Below are 23,443 nucleotides of genomic sequence, written 5' to 3'. Positions count from 1 at the left end.
AATAGACCAGCGATAGCCAGTCTTTTGTTTAAAGGGAACATAGTTAAATGAGTGGCATAGAGTGTGCTGTTACCAAAGTTCTGAAATATCTTTAAATTTTACACTTTGATGGTTGATCTGATAGAGATATAAAAGATGATTTAATTTAAAATGGAGTGCCTTTTTAGACTGGCATAGCTAAACAATGGTACATAACGGTAAGAGGTTTGACCTATTTAAATGTCCCAGACCACTTGGCAACTAAGGTTACCAACCTTATCATTATATGCTGTAGGTATCTCCAGGGTTCTGCCACTAAGTCCTGACGTGCCGGGGCCAGGGGGGCGTGGAGGGGGCACTGGGGCCTGCAAACATACACTTGCTGTTTAACATATGTTTTGAGAAGAAATAATAATATAACAGAAACAGATATTCTTAAAATATAGAATAGGAAATTAAAAGACTTTTTTGAGACAGCAGGCTTAACTGAATAGAAAAGAGACCATCCTGGCATAAAAAAAAACTTCTACACTATACTAAAGTATTAGAATATTTGGCTTTAAAAAGCCTAGGTACTCATGTTTCATAATAATATGTTACATCATTAACGTCATAATAGTGACTAATGACTGTTGGAGAAGGGGAATGCTAGCATGGAAAATAAATATGAGAAGAAAATAACAATGATGCACAGCTAAATATTTCCTAGGCTTGATGAGAATAACATAGACACACTGAGTTGTTCCAACTTTTAATTTTATAACTCATTTAATGAATATAAGATTGCAAAATACGGTTGTTTTGATTAAGAACTGGTTAAAATAAATATAATATAAACATTGTGAAACTGAGTTGTTTCAATAAATAATGCTTCATGGTAGATTAATAACAATGACACAAGCAAATTGCACAATATAAAATGATTCACTGAATAAACAAAAAGATATAAAGCCTCAAAGATCTACGACATGACACCACATCGTCCAAACATGGACAAGAACCAAGAATGGAAATGAATCAAACCCACCAAATGAGAGGTAAACATTCAACAGTGGAACTAAATACATGAAAAGTGCTTTCCAAAGGAGACGGATGCAATTTATAAATAAAACAAATGTAACTAGCAAATAAAAAATGACTACAAGAGCGATTTTAAAAGACAACATTGAAACAAATACAGATGCACAACAGCCATGAGAAATTATAACTCCAAGAGACTGCAAGAAAGCAAGATTAGATATTACTAGTTATTGCAAGTTTATTTCAAAAGTTGCTATAACAGTTTGTAGCCACAAAAACATACTTTTTACTTCTTAATTTGTCAGGTTACTTAATTTGCATCGAGAATTAATAATTATTGATTATTTTAATATAATAAAGCCAAAAAAGTATATCATGGCATAGCATTAACTGTTGGAATAATATTTTAGCTGCTAGCCAAATCATACACTGAAGTTGGAATTTGTAATAAAAAAAAACGTTCAATTTTTTATTGTAAAACCAAATACCTACTGCACTTTTCCTCTTAGTTGACATCCCCAGAAAAACAAACTGAAAATGCACATTTCAAACAAAAGTAAAATATTTTTACTTCAAAAGTCAAAGCTCAGTAAAATATTTTTTTTTTATCTTTCTGCAAAGTTTATAAAAAGGTAAGAAGTTATCTGAAAGCATTGCAAAAAATCATCATTAACACTAAAATACTAAAATGGAATCTTTACAAACGCCAACCCCTTTCCTACAGTCTCTTTTCTGTAGGCTTACTCGGGCAAACGCAAGGTCCTGTTCACCAGCGCTGTGGCTGCGCCGTCGTGCACCGTTCACCCCCCACCCGGTGCAAAGCTTGTGCGGGTGTAAGTACGGCGCCTCAGTAGGCACCCGCGGGTCTATGAAGGTTGTTGTCTTGGTGGTATGGTCGATGAAGAATTGCTGACCGAAAAAAACATCTTTGTACAAAACACCGGGTATGAACATCATTGAGGACGGACAACACAGAACTACTTCAAACCAGAAAAGGAAATGGGTTTAAAAACTTAAGGCCTGCAAATAAAAATATAATAGGATGACTGAAGACTAGGAAGGTTGGAAGAACTAAAGAGATAAAAATAAAATGCAAAACTGTTTTGAAAACTAAACTGAAAACAGGACAAAAGTACAGAAACTCTTTTTTGGATACTCAAGCACAATCTGATGAAGATTTCTGAAAAGTCAATAAACATTTCTCAAAATATTCAAGTGTGATAAAAATATACTGTGAATGTGAACGAATATTTAAACATTAACTTTTTGTTTGTTAGCATAATTACTCAATTGATAGGACAATGACAAATAGGGTCTAGACCAGAGTTTTAACTTTTAAACAATTTTACTTGGAATCAAACTATCACATTTTAAGGCGAGCGCCATAACCACTCGGCTACCCAGATAATTAATTCTGTTAAAACACAACCTCACCTTTCCATTACGATCAAACTTCGTCTCCCAGCCGCGAGGCAGGTCTCGCATTGAGTCAGCAAACAGGTTTATCAAAGCGACTAAGTCCCTGTTGTGTTGATAGCGCTCGAAAGTGCTGGGATCTCTACGGATCTTGGAAACCATGTGCTTCAGCGACCCATTACGGTTGTAGAGCGCCAACGCGTCCTGGAAAAGTAAAAAATTGTTTTGGATTGGGACAAAAATCAAAGAAGTATACAATAAGGAAAAGTCAAAGTAAAACCAAAAAGCATGATGACCAATTGAAGGGTTTGGTGAAATGGAATTCAAATAGCAATAAACTTTGAGATAAAACAACATCTTAGGCCCATTCTACACAAGCGTGAAACCCGCGACGGGATTCTCACATCGAGGCCACACCTCCAGCTATAAAACCGAGCTCCACAGTACCCTATCCCGTGTCTACGTGTCGGGGATCCCGCCACATGTAGTTTGCACAAAATTTTGGTGCGTACATGCGGGAATCTTGTCTCGGGTTTCACGCTCGTGTAGAATGGGCGTTAATATCTTTTTTACCACAATGCGAGATTTATAAAATTCAGAAGCCAAATAAAACATGACCAATATTTGTTTGTAAATATTTGAAACTACTTGATAGCAAAAGTAGTGGCTAAGTAATCAGGGCAAAACTGGCAGTAGGTTGTTCCTAAAGAATGCTGAAACATGAAAGAGGTACTTAAAACTAAAACACTCAGTCGTTTGGATTGCATGAATCATTATTATTCATTAGTAAAGTTGACTGGCAGGTTTAGGACACAACTCTATATTAGGGTTCAAATACTGTCAGAATCCTCTACAGTTCCTTCCCTATTCATGAGGATTAAACTATCTATGGCAGAGCTTTGTGAGGTTTCAAATCGTCCAGATGAATGAAAGTCTGGATAAATTCAATTCACTAAATATGGAAAAGGCTGCGCTATTCCAGCACCATCAGGTATCCCTCCCTTGTGTCCAATGAAACAAATTTTACAGAAAAAAACTTAAATAACTAATTCTGAATTTGGAAATAAACACATTATTGATGTGTTAAAATATACCTTAAAAAACTGGGTAGTTTAAGGTGACACATTGTTACATTTTGCTGTATGGAAAATGAAACTGTATAAACTGCTATAAAAAGGCTGTCTAGATTTAGCAAACCCATATTAACGGGGTCCAAATTAATGAAGGTTTACGTTGCTATCCCTTCTTAGAACTTCACCCGAACTCTAGTAATCACTCTATTTATTCTGATAGTTAGTGGTCTTGGTCACTGCAGATGATTTCACCCACCGGACCACTTAGACTTTGATTGAACAACAGACAATCCAATATCTTCAAAATTTTAGAACAATCGTTCTTGTATTCACACCACACCTGATTCATGTGCAATATTGAGAAGAAGTCCGGCCTCGACAGAAATTTTACAGAAGGAGTATGGTTGACAGTTTCCAAGACAGATCCGCCGCAGTTGCTGGCCGCTTGGTCTGCTGACAGCTGATTGGTCGACAACTCCCCTCCACCACTGTCTCCCGAACCCTCGTCACTCTCAGCCCGTCTTGATGTGATCGTACGTCTGATGCTTTGGTACCTGAACAAAACAAAACATTGTGTGCAAACTTATAAGTGGAGTTTAACATGAATTAAAAAAGATTTAAAAATTATTAAGTATTGTTTTCCTCAATTAAGATATGGATGTTTATTTTCAATAATAAGCATATTTTTGACCAAACGTGAGCAAATGAAGAGTTATGAGACTGCCTAATGAGATTTCATTCTAGGTTATGGCTATGATCAGCTGTTTCTTAATCAAGGATCATTTATTAAAAGCTCAATGATCAAGAACAGCTGGTTATATAACTTTATGGTCTAGTTTGAAGCATAAAAAATCTACTTTTCTCAGGGCCGGACCACTGACATCTGATTAACAGCCTATTACTCATTCGGTTGGTAACCACGGTCACCCAATTAGACTTCTTGGAGGAAAAGAATTTACGTACTAAGAGCAAATGGAAGAGAAAAACTTAAATGTCAACTTATTGTAAGCTAGTATCTCACACATTGACTATCAAAGTACAGTATCAAAAACTAAAAGAGAACACTATCCATTTAGATGTCTACTATTGTATGTAAAAGCATTGACTTATGAAAACTGGAGTAGACCTACACATTCCACCTATATGAACCAGCTATAGCCTATAAAAGAAAAGTTAAATAAGCCGCTCCCAGACTGAAAGATATGATTTCCTCCCTTATTTTATGTTATTGAGATGGTTGATGTCACAAAAAGATGCCATAGTTTACAACTGTACAAGTTGACCTTTCGGTTTAGCTTGTTTAAAAAGTTAGTTACACTCAGTCAGTGGCTGAACTCAGCAATGTTCACTCTCATTCTACAATTAAGTACAACTTTAAAATGAAAATAATGTAATGTATAGTTTTATCATATCTAAAAGTAATTAATGGTCATCTAGTAAGGAGAATGCTACAAACCTGCGGTCTAATTGTTGTCTCTGAAGCTCGTTGCTAATTGGGCGAGCACGTGAGGAAGAAGGCCGCTGCCAGGTGGTCATCCGATTGACATGATCAATGTAGAATATTCGGCCATGACTGTCAATACGGGCCTCCCAATCTGAATGAATAAGTACATGTTTACAATGCGTTTAGAATAAGACATTTTCTGAAATTGTACTCTTGTTCTGGTGTTATATAAGGTGTAAATTTTCCATAATGCAAGAAAAATATACCTGGAACTTGTGACTTTTAAATGCTTTGATAGAATCCTCATGATCTAACAATGTATATGAACACAATTGAAATTCTTAAGATTCTGATAGAGGCTAGTGTTATCTATAGTAATGTTACTGTACAAAAATAGTTTGAGTAGTACATCATGATTGGACTGCCATATCTTCAGTTATGAATTAGATCGTTAAAAAATAATTAGGAATTAACTAGCGATAAATCTTACACAAGGTTTTTAGCTTAGAAAACAATTATAAAATCTATCTTGAATCAAGTAACATGATTATATGAATCATGTTCATGAATCATTTATACTTTGTATTGATCAGTAGTTTGAGATAACTCCAAGTTTGTCTTTTTGATAAACACTTAAATATTTTATAGGTAAGTACAATGAGCTTTAATGTCTTCTCAAGATATAAATTGTAAAATACTTACGAGGTGGTAATGGTTCCTCATCACTGCCAATCTCCAACCTCTGACCCTTGACCGATCGTTCAGGGATGGACGGCAGTCTGGTGGAGGACATGTGACGCAACGGAAGAATCGAGGAACAGCCGTTCTGAGCCGAGGTGGAGGAACAACTTGACTCTTCGTTCCAGCTGCGTTCCACTCCTTCTCGAAAAGGCTCGAGAGAGAACGTCTCTTCCGTGGGTTCAGCGGGCCGAGGGACTGCTGAGGCGTTGTTAAAGTCTCTTGTCAAGGTGGAGTGTCGAGGAAGAATGGGGCTCTGAAAGGAAGCTCTGACAGGGCGAGCGTGATGTGTGGGGGTGGGAGGACACTGGGGGATGGTGGGAGAAGTTACTCCAGCCACTCTACTCAAAAGTCGGTTCTGAGGTCTCGGGGAGTCAGTGAGTCGCAGCATGGCAGTGCTGTCAGGCGGGTGACTGACTTGACGAGACAAAGGTTTGTGAGACCGTATCGGCGTCTCATTTGTCACTGACCGAGGTCTAGAGTTGACCAGTTCAGGTCCGTCAGTGATTTCAGTCCCGATTGAATCGGAACTAGAACTCCTTGTGCTCACCACCATGTGGTTTGAGTCGGACATGGAATTCGTCAAGACAATGCCCGAATCTGAGGTAGGTGTTGACGCTGCGTTCGGTGATAAAGGAGATGATGTATTTGGCTGCTCAGGAACTGTTAACGAGTCCTGCGCAGACTCTTCTTTGGACGGCATTTCGTAAGTAGGTTCAGTCTCTGGATTAGGAATATTCTCTATACTATCATTCTGACTAACTAATGATTGACTAGAAACGGTTGCTGTGTCGGGCGTTCGCCTAACACATGTTTTCTGTATTGGCTTATTTTCTACTATGTCTTCTTCGTCTATTAGATTTTCGAAGGAAGAGGTATCTATTAAACTACTGTCTTGCTCAGGGGTGGCCAGAGGGGCTTCTGCTCTAGACAGGGTTTCATCCACCAAGTTGTTCCCAGCCACCCAAGGCTTCAATGGGTCTCCTGAAGTCTCACCTTCTACACTGAGACTTTCTTGAAGACTAGAAGCCCCAGAGAGTTCATCAGTATCGACGATCTCAAAGCCAAAAGTATCTTCTGGATTAACAACTTTTTTTGGTTTAGGAGGCAATACTGGTCCCGTTGGCTTGTTCTTCCTCAAAACTTCTGGAGGCCTCCGATGGTGAGGTGACGGATGTAAAGCTCTCGTTCTCTCCAGTGGCCGATGCCTGGGTGGGTAGGACCTGGGCGGTAACGGAGGTGGGGGTTCGTTCGAAGAAGGATACAATGTTTCATAAACAGACTTAGTTGCTACTGGTGACTTCTGACTCCAAATCGGGAAATACTCTTGGTCCTCTGGGAGATCAAGTGTCTTTTGAGCAGTTTCATGAGAATTCCACGTGGGAAGGTCTTTAGAAGAGTTACGAGAAGAATCTGTGTCAGAGTCATCTACTTTGTCTGGAGCGTGGAGAAAGCCGTTGGGGAGGGAAGACTTCTTCTTCAACAATCGCCAACCTCTTTTGCGACACTTGGAGGAGCTCTCGGGTTCAGACTCGCTCTCAGAGCTGCAGTTTCCTGTAGACGATGCCTTCTCTCTGAGTCTCAGCAGATCCCCCGAGCGAGGACATTCCCGCTTTATACTCGCCTTGTACACTGCCTCTAGGTCCATCGGCTCACTCTGCGCGAGACATGAGAGGTTCAATCCTCCGTAGTAGCGGAAACACACCGACTTGCCATACTCTGCAACATGCATTATACATTCACATTGACAAATAACCCCATTTGAAAGTCATGCCTTGTTAAAATGCACTGAGGAAATGAATATGATATGTGAAAAACGAATGAATCTGCTGATTTATTTCTTCCTGTTATGGAACTGAATTTGATTACCAAGTGACAATGTTACGTAACTATCCTTTATGATTTGTTATTAAAGTATTATTGAGCTACAACAATGGGGTTCTAAAATATTTGTAAAGTAAATCATATCTTTTTTAAATTGAACTGTTTTTTTTTATTGGAAACCAACTGAATAGGCCTAGTACTTTTTAAAATTAAATTATCAATGTTGTTTAAAAAAAAAAATATATGTTAAAATGTTTTTAAATTTTCCTTTTTAATTTCTACACTCAACAGTTTAGTGAATTTTAATGCAATATGCCTAGCGCATTAAATATATAGATATTCACATATCACTTTGAGACACACTTTGTCATCTAACAACTGACGTAGGGTCATTGACTTTAGATCGCAGAATGTTACAGCTAACAGTAAAATGAAACTGGTACAACTCGCCGCTATCTCTAGCCTTATATTTTATTCCAAAACCCTCAATAATTACCCAGATCAGAAAAAAACTTTTCTCTCACGTGGGTCAATCCAGGCCAAGTGGCCCAGCATTAGTTGCTTGACCATCTCAGATAAATTTGATACTTGCTGGGTTTTCCGTAGCATTTAGTGAGCTTAAAAATGGTTTTCTGAAAATTTTTGAATTACTATTTTTAAATGTCGGCCATTTTTTCATAGACCGATCATAGTTTTTTCGTGTTTGTAAGCATCTGAGGTTTTTCAAAATCTTGGCAATGGACTCTGCTCTCTAGAGTTAGTACATCATGATTGGACTGCCATATCTTCAGTTATGAATTAGATCGTTAAAAAATAATTAAGTAAGTACAACCACAGGTGCGTTGTATAATAATTATGTTTGGTTGCGCGTGACTTTTACCAAATAAAAAGCATTTAATTCAGTACATTTTGGCCTACACATTGAACCCCACTTGGCTTCATATGCCTTTTTACAGATTTTTAATTAATATAAAAATCAGAATTTTCAATTCAGGCACACATAGCATAGTATCACAACCAAATTTTCATGACAGCTATCGTGGGACACATTACGTAGATTTATGGGGACATCCATGATCATACTGACAAGTCACAGACTTTCTAGAAGATTGCAGATATCCAAGAGACTTAGAAACCTGGTAAATGTAGGCCTACTTGTTTTAAGCTCAGCAACAAATCAACACATTCCAAAATATTGCACTAATATTGGTTTTATATTACCTGTCGTCAGTTCCAAATTGTAACTTCCGTAGATGCTACACGTTTCGGCGAGCTGCCATTGTCAAGCATACATGTACATAAAAAATCTGCTTGTATAGCGGATTTTGCAAGCTAACTCTTCATAAAATAAAAATACTAAAATAAAAAATTTTTAAAATATTACTTTGGAGTATAATGCTATTTGATGTACCTTGGTGTGTGAGGGGCAGGTCCACAAGCCACATGGTTTGACCAGTGGTAGAGTGCCCCAGGTCTTTGGAGTACCTGGCTAGAGCCTGCATCCCATCACTCTCCTCTGTAAAAAACAATGGAAACTTAGTTAAAACGCCAGCAGTATCAGCGAAACTTAAATATAATTATATTGTATTCTTCATTTTTTTAGAAGTAAGGTGAATGGTTCCCATACGTAATTTTTTGACAGAAATGAATAAAATTGTGAGAATTGAATAAATTAGATTATATTATTATATTATATTATTGGCTAAAAGACAGCTCAAGAAACACTCGAGCAGAACCCGATTTATTTATTTATTTTCTACTACATTCCCAATTACAAAACCATTTGGATTCAGTTTCAAACCATCAAAGATCTGTGGCTATTCTCATGATATAACGGGTAATCTCGTCCTTATAATATTAGGCGAACACTATGTCTGATTTCAATATTCAATGATTATGCCCACTTTGATGAATGCCTGCTAAATTCTGCAGTTTTCCCGCCCAACGCACAGGCTTTGAGGTTGGCGGGAACGGTATTGCAGGCGTTCACCTCTTACGCGGAACGACTGTTATAGCAGCTTATCCCATGATTATATTAAAGTAATACTAGTTGATTAGTTTGAATTTTAATTCGTAATTTAAAGTAGATATTTAGGCCGTCACACGTAGGCTTTCACATTGGTGTTGAAACATCTCGATGTTTGGCGTCATTCGCGTCATAAGATCAAATTCACTGCCAGAATTCTGTTTTTTTAAGTGGGTAAGTTAATAAGTTGGCAGCAATAAAAGTATATGAATAATGCAATGAATGTGTTGTATGTTTGTAACGTTTGAGTACGATGACGTCCTCGTGCTACTTTCTTATCATAGATATATTGTTTTAGACTTTTGTGTCCCAATTCTAGAATATAGAGGCCTATCAATAGTCAGGTAGTCGAGTGTTCGCCTTCAAATGTAAAGGTCGCTGGTTCGAAACCAATCGAGATAGTTCTGGGCCCAGATGCCACTTTGTCATTGGACCATCAAATAATGGGCTTTTCTATCTGACAACAGGTTGATAGATTAACAAGACCAGGGCTTGGACCAGCTCCAAACAAAACGCGTAAAAAGTCGTAGAAACAAAAGGGTACATAAACGTTTTAATATTTAGTTGTACGACTGTACATTTGGTAACTAAAATAAGGAAGGTAAACTTCTATACGCCCTCCACTGCTCTACATAAACCGGAAACTTTCAAAAATTCTTATCAGGTGAATGGCTATAAATGAGTGAATGTAAATTTACAATTTTAGGAGGGGAGTTCTCCCATGCAGAGAATGTTCTCTCGTTAGAGATTTATTGACTTTCGTGTTACTGTATGGACCTATAGCTTATGTTTGGCTCCGAACCAGCGGATTATGGCAAACCCTCCAAGAGCGTTTGGTGATTGGCGAGGATCGAGCCAGGGTCTCCAGTAACAAAGTCTCGAGTTTACCCGAGCCCTCATAAGAACCACGCTTCACGAAGTCACGCTCTATCATGTACCTATCTAAAACCATAAGTGATAGTTATGATTATAACGAGTATCTAAGGACCAAAGTCACGCGTCCTAAAATTGTTGAACCAGACCGGCTGCGTCGAACAACTGTGTACTATTGTGACATATTGAATCTCGACTGACGTCCATTCTACAAGTGACTCGAGAAAGTGATTGAGACTGGGCGAGATCCGTTATAAATAGACCTTCATTCGCCGACACCCACACACAATCAGTTGACCTACTACACACACACACACACCTGTATACATCGGTGCTACAACCGGATCAAGCACACACCACACAGATCCGGTGCGATTAGTACCAGGTTTCATTCACGTGTATTGGTATAGTCGGTAACACACATTTAAGCTTCTGCTTGATTAATATACATGAACTGGACAAGGTTCCTAATTTTCAGGAAGGTTCAGAAAACTGTATGTCCTCAAGCACGTAATGGGCAATTTTAAAGCCGGATTAGAGATGGCGGCATGTAGAAAAGGTGTTCAAACTCGGATAGCTGCGTTATACAACGTGATGACGTTGTACAAGCAACAAAAATTTGTCGAATTCTTCTCAAATTGAATACATGTTAAAACTACTAATTAAGTGTTTTATTTATAACCTCAGTTTACGTGGTTAACCACCCTCCTACAGACAAAGAATAAACAGTAGCTATCTTTCTTTTGAGCTAAAATATGTTGGGGCTCCTGGTTGTTCTGAAATGGTTCTAGCGTCTCCACAATCAACCTTATCAATTATCACTGGGAAACGGACATAGATTAGGAAACCATAAAACTGTCAATCTCTGTGCCGAGGATTTATCATTCGCTGGTCGCACCTCAGTCAGTGTATCACTGTCCTCCCTCTGGGCACAGAAAACATACTATGTTTTCTGTGCTCTGGGATTTACCACAGACTTCAGCTAAGTACAAACCGAGTATTTTAAAGTTAAAATTCAAAATTCTTAAAATAGGTACTAATAGTAAGACTTCCAAAGCTATTCTTGTAGGGACTGATGCAATTATTTTTGCATTTTGATTAACATATTTTAAAGAAACGTAATCGTGGATCTTCTATGTTGAGGCAAAATTAATTTCTTTAAAGCCCCCAAATGTGGGTAGAGGAAATTTTGTTAGGGGGTTAACCGGTTTTTCAAGGGTCGGGAAAAGACACGCCCTTTTTTTGGTTATCGTAAATATAGGGATGGACGGGATTGTATTTTTAAGCTTAAGCAGGATTTTTAGTTCCCGTGCAAGAGAATCTTTAGTTTGTTTTGAAAATGTTGACTAAAGATTTTTGCAAAATGCAAAATAATAGCAAACGAAATAAATGTTTAATCTATACACTGTTCTATATGATCACGGCTCTATCGTTATCTCCCTCAAACGCAGGGAAATATCTTCTCCCGCAACAGTAACGAAATCGTCCATCCCAAATTTAAATATCCACGTTGCAGTTAGTGATGCGTATTAATTTAAGTTTGTCTAAGGGTGGGCTGTTAGGCTGTTAGTTACTAGACGCTGGACGCTGGACTATGGGCGAGGTTGGAGGACTGCGGTCACTGGACGGAAGGGGAAGTGGCCGCGACATCCTGCTCCTGCTAATTAAAGATGCTGGCACCACCCGCTACATGCTCACATGCTGACCAGGCGTGGGGACTAGCATTGGGAGTGTCAGTGTACACATCAGATCTGGAGTATAGCCATCTAGTATACAAGTACTACCGTATAAGACCCAGAAACGTCAACCACTGAGACGACACGAAAACGTAACGTTTCCAGGACCGGAGGGGTGTCGGATTACCAAAATAATTCTTTTAATTACCAATAAGTACCGGCAATGATACGAAAAATCCAATAAACACCGAGAGGAATTGAAATCAATGTTCATGACTGCAGAGAAATACGATCCAGAAATGCATAAAAACCACACAGTTCAACTCACTCCTTTCTACAATCGCCATAACTTCAAATGCACACTTGTGTAGGTTAGTTTCGGTGCTGGCTACGAAATATATATCTTAGCCACTGATCCAGTAAATAGCTTTAATAATCTTTCTCTTATCGAGTTGCACACAAGTACTCGACGACAACCTATCACAGACAAGAGAATGATCCTGTGTGATCCTACCAACTAATTTAAGCTCTTTCTTTAGCCACGACCCGGCCCAAGGATAGAGAAGGTAAACTGATCAATTAATCAACCAACAGTTTAGATGTTAAAAGACAGCTGGATTTAATTTAGAACCATCATAAAGCTACTGACTATTTTAGGATCGAACGATCGATCCAAAGTTTTGCTCAGCCATCAAACACCTTTCATTTCAAATCTTCACACAGTCAAGTAATTAAAAACGTCATTAAGACAACCCGAGGGGAACTAACAACTCAGACCTCACAAGATGACACTCTGCCAACACAACGCCTCAACGCGCCGCTGAGTTTGGCTCTGGCTCCGGAAATTGGCGACGGTGACGGAGACTTCCGGTGGCGATCTGTGACAAAACAGAGGCATCCGGGCCAACAATAGCATCCGGGCAGGTCGGGTCTGCAACTTCTGCAACTGCGCCTCTAGCCGCGTGTCCGGGGCGATTACTCGTACACAAGTGCATCACCCAGCGCGGCGAGACAATTCTAGTGGTTAGTACGGGATTTCTGTCATGTCCTGGTTCAAATCCAGACCAATGTTTTTTAGCTATAATGATAGTGATGAGGGAATCTGTGGTTCGATGCCATATAAGCTATAGGTTCAGTCCACCTACTGTATCTACAAAAGTAAAGAGGGTAGGCTGAGTCTCTCAGTTGAAAACTTTCTCTGTATTTGGAGAAATCCCTCTACCAGAAGCATTAAGATATTTTACAAAGATCTTTTGTATTCAACATTTTATAGTGTAATATGGGCCGTGCGTGGTCCCACTACTACTACTATTTGTAGTATAGTATTGTAGTATAGTGTAGTGTAGTATAGTAAATTGGAAATACGGATATAATTAATTATATCCCAGAGTAGGTTGTCATAAGTCCAATAGATAGTCGTCCGTCGGGTTTGTTTCAGGTGTATCGGATTTCGAAAATTTACTGCTTTAAAACTATTCATTCCAACTATACATTGTTGAATCCGAATAGGAAATTTAAAAGATACAGTATAAATAGAAAAGCAGCTTTTCCAGTTACCGTCCACGGGCGGTCACCGATCTCACTACAATGCTTGATTCCATTTTTTCGTGGGACCCAAAGATTGCGGATATAACTTTTAATTTATTATAAAGTCTAAACATTCAATGTAAAGTTCGAAGAAAAATATGAAAAGTATAAAAAAGTTAACATGTCACTGCTTTAAAATATGATAAAATATTTATCCAAAGGGCAATTTTCGTAGATCGGGTAATGATTGAAAGTCTATGATTATTGGTTAAGTAGCCCATGTAGCACATGTCTGGAAGAAATTGAACCATTGAGCCTCTTTACTCCCTGCAGCATCGAGCTAAGGTTGAACTTTGAGTCCAACAATACAACTCTTCTCTCGGCTCGCGACCACACATCATCAAAGACTCCCGCCAAACCGCCAATTAACGCTGCTTCCCGCGAAACTCAAAATAAATCCACTTCCTTCCGGAACAGCTGAGGCCGACGGAGGCATTTCCGGTGACTCATAAGGGTGGAAATGTATCACCCCCTAAAATAAATAGAAATAAACCGAAATTAGGGGAACCAAAATAGGATGTACTCGTTCAGTCACAGGATACTGTTGAAATATTGAAATATTATCTACAGTCATAAGTAGACTGTACTTTAGAATTGTAAAGTCATTTATGCAGTCTTAAGCATGAACATGCAATGCATAGAATTAAGTCGGCAAACAAGCCTATTTGTAACATCATCCAACACTGACATTCTCAGTCTCAGTTTCGCGTACAGAATAAAGAGAGGCACTGCAGCAGGAAGCTCAGCCGTGTGACACAATCTCAGATGACTGCGATTGCACGGACGTTGCGTAGCTCCAGCTCCAGCTCCAGGTCGTTTCGTCACTTGTCTCAGTTTCCGCCTCCGCTCCCTTCCCAGGAACTAATCACTGGAGTCATAGATAACAGATAGTGTCAAGCACATCCCATGAGTCACACTTCCGACGTCCATCCAGACACGTGCAGCGATGACGTTCGCGACAGTTCCTCCCAAAATACCATCATTTACCATGGGTTACCATTAGCGGTAGGCATTGAACCTCAGAGTAATAAAACAAAAGTTATTCCAAAATGAAATTTAAATTTATTTTATTTCATTCTCATATTCCCGTCGAAGGTCCCAAATATATTATTCCTTAACACGGTAGGATGTGATGCGAGTTTCTTTAACCAATCTATGAACCCTATAACATTCACTACAACTTTCATTAATACATGTAAATAGTCCGCATGACTAGCAAACGAATTTAAACAAGTTCGAATATAAACAACCAAGTCCAAGAAATCCCTCATCCACCAGCAGAACAGTTTATTGGTCATTACGACTGACCTCGACCTTGACCTCTGCCAGCTGATTGCTGCCTCCGCGGGAAAACAATCCGGGTTCGCGCCAATTCTTCCAGGAATGTTCTCACTCGTCGTGTGTGGCTTGATTGTTGTTTTCAATCTCAGTTCGAAGCGCGTTGCGAAATGAGAATTCGTGAGTCAATTTTCATCTGCGAGGATTTTCTACAATACAGCTTCAGTAATGTAGTAACAGAGGTGGTTGCTATATTCTGGCTGATTGGAGATATAATCGGCGATAGTAATCTGATACATTTGGTTAAACACAACGTTAAAACAATACGTCAGATCTGTTACAAACCGAAGGTCCAAAGGCAAACAAACCAAACGGGTGGACCAATCTGTCAGATCCTCATAGACGTGTGAATGACCTTGAGATCAGCTGTGGCATCGACCACGGAACTGAACTTTTACAGGTCCTTGGACGCGGTGGCCTACATTCTGCATACAGACCGGATACAACTACTACAGCTGCAACACCGCTACAAAACCGCACCGCCGTTATCGAGATGGCATTGGATTTCATTCGCAGGTTTTACCAGTCAAAAATCGAGCATAGCAATTTGGCTTAGTTCCCTATCGTTTCCTCATTTTATGAAGTTTTAAAGGACAATTCCAGACGTGTTGTATAACTGACAATAACCAATCTATACATACTGCTATCGGGAACCTGCATAAATAAATAACTTGTGTATTTCACAATTTACATTGAATGACCTTTGACTACAAGCTGAATCAGGGGTAAAACATAGTTTGGAGTGGTTTAGTATAGTTTCCTCATTTTATCAGAGAATTTAAGTAGCTTGAAGGATTGTTAAAGGACGATTCCATCACCGATTGACTGACCAAGCAGAAACACTAGAGCTTAGAGCTTATAGCTTAAAGGAAACCTGAATAAATAAGGTGGTTAGAATATGTGGGTATTGAAGATATTCATTATATTATTGGTCTTCCGGTGATAACGGGTACATCAACAAATGATTATCATTCGTAAAATATGAATGAAGACGAGTCTTATTTCTAACTATTGCATTATGACGATTTCAATGAAGATCAACCCAACTTCGGAGAATTTAAGACCCAGTCCCTGTTTGCCAGGCTAGGACGACACCTGACGGGGGAAGGTACATCCGTATCCGACGGAAGCGCCGGCCACACGCCGGAAGCTTACCGGCCACCGGAAACCGCACGGATCTTCCGCCACTTCCACCTTTATCGCGCCACCCCCGGTACTAAACTATACCAGCACCAAAATATATACAATGTTGAACTTAGAGGACACCAGAGGGAGGAGCAGTTGACGTTTATGTTTATATTGTCCGTAAACTTGCGATAAATAAACTATTATCAACACAATATATATACTGGTCATTGCACATGCATTACACGTCTTCGGCTGGCCCATGAGTCACAACATGATATCATCCCTTGCTAAACGGTATATCGTTGTACAGTTGTTGTAATTGCATTAGAAGTGCCAAGTATTTGAAGCTAAATCGCAATTAAAATTCCATTATTCATCGCTGTGTCATACTGGGTCATATCCGCTGGGGTCGATGGAATTATGCCTGGTCAGTGTTCAGTTGTGGGTCACTCGATATTGTGTAGTTGCCTGCGACATGTGTCTCACAAAGCATGTATTATGAGAATCGATATTTCAATATGCTGCAAAGTAAATGGACGCAAGTCTGTATCGTAGCATTTAAATAAATATATACAGGGTGGTAAAAAAGTCCCTGGACAGTTAAATATTTTAAAAAATAATGCAGATAGAGCTACAATACTTGGTACAAAGTTACAGGACATAAAACTCTATTTTAACACATATTCAGTGATCCAATAACTCTTCAGGGGGACGGCCCACAAGGAGTCGGAAGAAAATCTTAAATAGAAGCATAGGTCAATATGCACATCAAATTAAAGGTATTTTTTAGTAGAATACAATGCCGCAAACCGCACTTCAAAAGGTTGATCCTGCGCAAAATGACAGTTGTTCAAAGATTCATTTAAATTACATTGCTATTTACGCTTACTTCTCAGGGGGCACAGCCCTAGGAATCGGAAGAAAATTGTTAACGTAAGCATAGGTCGATATGCACATCAAATTAAAGGTCTTCACTAGTAGATTACGATGCCATAAATTCAAGCTCAAAATAATGCCTGAGTAAAAAATGAAAGTCGTTCAAAGATTCAAAATGGCGGATTCAAGAAATCTTTGAACATCTGCCATTTTGCGCAGGATCAACCTTTTGAAGTGCGGTTTGCGGCATTGTATTCTACTGAAAAATACCTTTAATTTGATGTGCATATTGACCTATGCTTCCATTTAAGATTTTCTTCCGACTCCTTGTGGGCCGTCCCCCTGAAGAGTTATTGGATCACTGAATATGTGTTAAAATAGAGTTTTATGCCCTGTAACTTTGTACTAAGTATTGTAGCTCTATCTGCATTATTTTTTAAAATATTTAACTGTCCAGGGACTTTTTTACCACCCTGTATGTACGGTATAGCGTTTGTAGCCCTTGCCATTTTAACCGCCACTTTCACCATTGCTTCACATTTAACGAGGTACACTATTTGTATCTGAAGATATCATGATATTCTACAAATCGTGGGACAATTTGACATCTCACATTACACCTCTCTATTTTAAAAAACTTCCAATTACCTTATTGTACACCTATTTAATCCAACACAACAGTCAATGAAAGCATATATTGTAGGATCCATAAATAATCCGTTAAAATTGAATTTGATTTAAACCTAAAAATTTTCCAAACCATTAAAAAATCCCGCAACTCAATAAACATACAATAAATATCCCGTTTTGGCGGTAAAAATCCCTCAAGTGGAACACTGGCTGGACAAGTCAGTTTGTACAGAACAGCTGTTAAATATTAAATCATGCTGAACACCTATCAATATTTGATGAACTTCTCTTTGTATCAGCGTCAGATCATGCCAGAACCATTGACCTGAGGAAGGAACGAATAATTGCAGTGAACGAGTCAGAAGAATGATTCGTGAAAGAGTCGTGGGACGATTACCATTTCCTGAACTTGTTTGATGTGTCCATGAACTACTAGTTATCAGAGTGAACAAGTAAAGTAGAAGAATTTGCCAATTTAAGTTTTGAAAGAGAAAGCCAGAAACCCAAAATTAAAATTATAGCTTCGACATTTCCTTTCTCTATAAATTATCTTACAACCAAAGAACCATAGAAATTCATTTGGTGGTTGATTCATACTCTTCGAATACAAAAACCTAAAACCCCCAGCACGTTTTAATAATATAAGATAAAATTCTTAATCATTGTTAGTTGTATTATTTTACAAGTGTAAGAGTAGGCCTAATATATTTTTACCATATTCATTTGGAGTGTATTATTTGTTAAATGTTACGAAAATCACATTATCTTTTTTTACAACCTATTTGTTTGTTATACATATTAACAAATGTTGAAACCAATTCAGTAAAACCCAGGCGAGTTTTAATTTAAACATGTAAAATCCCGAGACGTGAGCAAATGAAAGAAAGTTTCAAGAGCCCTTTAAATTCCAGTTTTTCGCAACTCCGGCACAGAGACTAACTTTATTATTGTGGTCTTGGTGAGTTATTAAATGGAAAATTAAACATTTAAAACACTTAATAATTTCTCCCCCTTAACAGGTATTACCGCACAACACAATAATCGTAGAATATGTATTATGTAAAATCTTCACATTGAAAAATCTCTCTTCAGAATTTACCCCATGTTTCGGTAACATCACTTATCATAAAGTATTAAAGTTATCATAGGGGAAACTTCTCCACTTTTTTTTAAACGATACTCAAATATTTTGACATTTCTTACATTTTAAAACAGTGTTCACAAAATTCAGCTTGTGCTAAACAACAATTTATCACACAAAATACAAAAAATGATTAAACTATTTCGTTGATTTACATTAATTTGATTTCTTAAAAACAAAAACACCCATAATGATGTATGCTGCTACGTATAAGGTAGAGTTTTGTAAACTACAACTACAATATTTAATGTTATTAAAAGAACATGTGTAGATTAATACACGTTAAAACTATTCCAAATATATTTTATTACGAATAAACCTCCATAACATCTCCTCTTGTTATGTACGTCTGTATTGCAGGGGTGCCCATCCCCCCCTAGACTCATGACGCACCCCCCCCCCCCAATTGAGCAACAGCCCCCCCACCATAAATGATGTACACAACAAATGAGAAACATTATTCCCCCGCCCAGCACATTTGTAAAACTATAAAAGAAGTTTTATAATTTTTTTTAGATATTTAAAATTCAAACCCAGTTAATCTATATAAATAAAGTTATAGTTTAGTCTGTACACTGCTCAGAATTATACATATTTTGGGTTATTTATGTTCTATACATTGAAGAAGTTGAAACATGTCTTATCTCAATTTATGTCCGTCTGTCACGGCCCAGAAGGCCTTTTATGCAGTCTACTCTAAAGAAAACTAAAGTACCGATTACGATTCTAATGGTTTAATTGAATCCACAGGATTGGCGAGAGAGTCCTTATAGCCATTAAAATATGGCCTCACTATTTTGGAAATAAAATAACGGACGATCAAAAACACAATTTTGTGTGATTTTTCTAGTTTATTTTCTCCATGTTTACTACATACGTCATTAATTAATGAAATACTAATAATCTGTTAAGAGAACACGTCATATATGATATTACGAACAGCCGTTTTGATAAAGATTCCTTTTCCTAGCTGAACTGATATGTTTACATAAATGTTGTTTACGAATACTGTGTAGGCCCTAACCATTTCCGATCACGTTTGTAACCATTTCCGATCACGTTTGTAAGCAAATCCAAAACCAAGTGATATTAATAACCGTGTGGCTTTGGCTTACACAACGGGTTTCATTTATCACGGGTACTAATATGTAACTGTAAATTAAATTAAATAACTAGCCATCATCCAGGTCGGGAACCGGAGATTCTGTGTGTATCAAGTTGTACTTGAATTTTGATTACAGGGAAAAGACCGTGATTTAGTGTTGTACAGGACTGGAAAATTTATCTTTCTATATAAATAAAATTAGAGTTTTATAAGTCACCTCAATTTAAGGAATTCTTTATGGCCAGAATATCCATATAGCGTTCGTAACCTCTGCTTAACGAATTGTCAGCGTCTTTCTCGATATAACGATGCCCTCTCCCTCCCTTTAGAAACATCACAAGCTCCTTTGATGAAAATTAAATGGAAACAACGCTTGCGCCAATAATCGTCTGCTCCGTTTTATGTCTGCTGTGCGCTATGTTACAACAGATTTGAGATACAACAGCTGGGGAATGAATGATGACGATATAATCATAGATAAATCAGAGTTAATCCAATAGACCTTCCAAATCGTTTTTAGTTAAACTTTTTAAAAGTTTTTTTATGTTAGTGCACTTGATGGAGTGTAACTAACCCATGTTAAGATGGTTATAAAATTTACTTATTATTCTAGTATTGAATAGATTGTAAATAAATACTTGTTAAAAAAAAAAAATAAAAATAATGCTTAGTTAACTGTGATTGAGTGAAATATTAGTAACCATGGTAACTTAAGTAAGGTTGTGATTGGCCGATGAGTAGGCCTAAATATGGCGACTTGTTGAATTTGTGTATGAATTGAAGAGAAACCAATTAAAGAACAGAAGAACAAAGAAAAAGAATTACGAGATTGTTCTCGTTACATTCTTTTTTAAGAGTGTTTTAATTATCTCTAAATATAATTTTACACTTTTTTATTACTTATCTATCAATTCATATGCTGTGATACAGCACCTATCGGTAGCCTATCTGTCTATCACGAGCAGTACCTTATAACACTTTCTAAAGGTTCCTTTAATATTTACGTTATTTATAGCAACGCAATGTTTGGCTAGTGATTAGTTGAGTTTGAGTTAGCTAAAATGTTAAACGTTGCCGTTTGTACAACTGAACCAAGATAAATGATTTGAAATTTACAATAATAATGTTATTGCACAATAATAATGATTATGCAATAGGCTATTGAATTTCGTTTATAAAAAAGCAAATCGTGACGTTAATGGCTGTTTGCTGTTTACAGCGTTTTAATGAGTTTGTCATCTGTTTTTATTGGATTAACCGTATTTTTCATTACCCCCCCCCCCTCTCCCTATTAACTCAGGTAATCGAGTATCTACACAATATTGTTAAGTATTGTAGCCTATGCTACTTGATTGTACGTATTTTAACGAGCTTTATGTCAACAAAGCGTTCTGTGCTAAGTCGCGGTGTAGCTGGACGTGTCTGTACCACGCGTTATCTTTTATCTATCACAGCAGTTGAGCCATCCCGTGCGCTCCCTCTAGATCTCACGTCTTGCTAATCTTAAATAATAACTTTCTACACGAATTCTAAACTATCCTAAAATCCTATTTTAACTAATTTAATTCAATAATATAACTATTGTCATTAATTAATCCACTTTCTATCTGGTGACTGTGTAATATATTTTTGATTGTCGTCACGTTGAACACTGTTGCAATTAGCTTTAGCCACCCCCCCCCCATTTGAATTTTTTGAGCCCCCCCCAAGAATTTCAATGACGCAGTCTGCGTCACAGCCCCCCCTTGTGGGCACCCCTGTGTATTGACGTTCTCTCGGACTTATAAATACCTATTTATTTACACCAATTATAACTGAAAGTTTCCAAGAATCTGAGAAGGATCTGAAAGAGTGGACGTTAATCGTTGTTTGTGTTTTTAGCTTCGAAGTCCGGATCTTAGACATTTCAACGACACAGATACATTGCAATACATACTATTCCGAAAACACTTGTGAATCGTTTGTTTCTTTGAGCACAGATAAGGGACAAATGCGCCGTGTCTGGTACAGTATTATCTAAATAAGACCTTAAAAGCAAAATTACGGTTTATAGTACCTGACTAATATTAAGAGCTGCCTGTGGTTCTTAGTTTTTACAATAATCCCTACTATTCTTTAGGGAAATTGTCCCTCGAGGATTGAGCTGGTCTTGTGGTAGAACCCGAGACTTCGGTTCCAGTGGTCCTGTGTTCAAAACCCACCAATCGCCAATGGACTATTATCTATTTCTAAGTGATAACGCCGGGCTAGTACCCAGCGTCTATAGGATTTCAAGGTGGGATATAATATACTCCTCATCGTCGCACGAGACAACTTACTGTGCGAATGCTATACCAACGTGAACAGTATAATTAAATAGGCAAGTTACAGTGCGCGGGCTGCATTTGACACCAAGGCGCGTCGCTTTTCACCCGGACCCTGATGACGCCCTGATGACCCGATAACCGAAATGTTGTGTTCCGGCTCCATTATGTGGTACATAGTGTACACGTCATAGTCGCCCGCGGGGCTTTCTCCGGTAACTGTTGTATAGGGATATTTATAGTTGCACCGGGTCACGGTAAATGCCATTGACTTTGGATAATAATTACTTCAAGAGCGACGTACATCGAAGTTTTTTGTTCGATCCTAAGAAAATTTAGTTTTTGATGGCTGTAAACCTGACCATAGACAAATAGAATAAATATAGACTGTCAAAGGAAGGTTCCGGCGCCCACCGCTAGGGTTTGGCGTGTAGTTTCTACACCATTTTACACTCATCCTTCACTCATAATATTGGGTTAAATACGCACCTAGGTGGCGTCCCCATCTCAATTATTATGATAATTAACATGACACAAATGATTGTGAATATAGAGTTGTAGGACGTAATGAATCCGTGAAGCTTCTTTACTAAATAAGATTGGCTGTTCAATTATGAATTCTGTAAAATCATAACCATTGTAGTAAAATGCCCATGAAGAGCTAGGTCTAATTTATGGTATAACACAAGTGATAACAAACTCATCTTCCTGCTTAACTTGTTTGCGATGCTTTATCTAGTTCCGGATAAAAGTGATGTTCAAAAATACTAATCTGCTTTCAAATAATCTTGATCAAGAACACAACAGCCGTACGTCATTGCGCGGTAAATATGAGCATTGGCTATACTTTAAAGATTTCAATGACATTGCAAGATGAGATGGGATCGATAGAAGAATTCGACGAAGAAACTTGGTTAGCTACGATAGGCATTTACGAAACACATAATCGGATCAAGTATCATAATTGAGATCAACTTCCCGGAGAAATACGTTTCGAAGTTATGTCTAACCGTGTACATTCCTTCGGAGCTCTGCCTTTCGGAGCAACGCCTCGCACCGGACATACATGTACATCATGTAGCTGTTGTATACTTGAACAGTTTTCAAAATAACAGTTGATAATTTTTACCCAAATCACTAATTGCTCAGTTACTTTTTTAGTTGTAACGACACACAGGTGAGTACTGAATACATCGTTATCACCCGCAGCCACAGCAGTTGTCACCCATAACCAGGTACTGTTTAGGCACCGGGGTTGGGTGATTC

The 23,443-nt window shown here is 38.1% G+C and overlaps 1 protein-coding gene across 1 annotated transcript in view; it reads right to left on the bottom strand.

Moving 5' to 3' along the window:
• Positions 1-23,443, bottom strand: part of LOC129003483 (E3 ubiquitin-protein ligase HECW2-like) — a 40,607-nt gene that overhangs the window by 5,379 nt on the left and 11,785 nt on the right. Inside the window, exons 2-8 of the mRNA XM_054431779.1 lie at positions 8,906-9,010; positions 5,635-7,389; positions 4,945-5,083; positions 3,829-4,042; positions 2,434-2,619; positions 1,744-1,908; positions 255-344 (exon numbers count right to left, since the gene is read on the bottom strand). Of these exons, the coding sequence (XP_054287754.1) occupies positions 255-344; positions 1,744-1,908; positions 2,434-2,619; positions 3,829-4,042; positions 4,945-5,083; positions 5,635-7,389; positions 8,906-8,996 (2,640 nt within the window). The 5' untranslated portion in view covers positions 8,997-9,010. The remainder of the gene's footprint in view (positions 1-254; positions 345-1,743; positions 1,909-2,433; positions 2,620-3,828; positions 4,043-4,944; positions 5,084-5,634; positions 7,390-8,905; positions 9,011-23,443) is intronic.

The sequence above is a fragment of the Macrosteles quadrilineatus genome, unplaced genomic scaffold, assembly GCF_028750875.1.
Source record: "Macrosteles quadrilineatus isolate MER2022 unplaced genomic scaffold, UCM_ALF_1.0 Scaffold_9__3_contigs__length_116548681, whole genome shotgun sequence".
Classification (NCBI taxonomy): Eukaryota; Metazoa; Arthropoda; class Insecta; order Hemiptera; family Cicadellidae; genus Macrosteles; species Macrosteles quadrilineatus.
The sequence above is the reverse complement of the archived record's forward strand: the minus strand, read 5'-3'. Positions and strand labels throughout refer to the sequence as shown.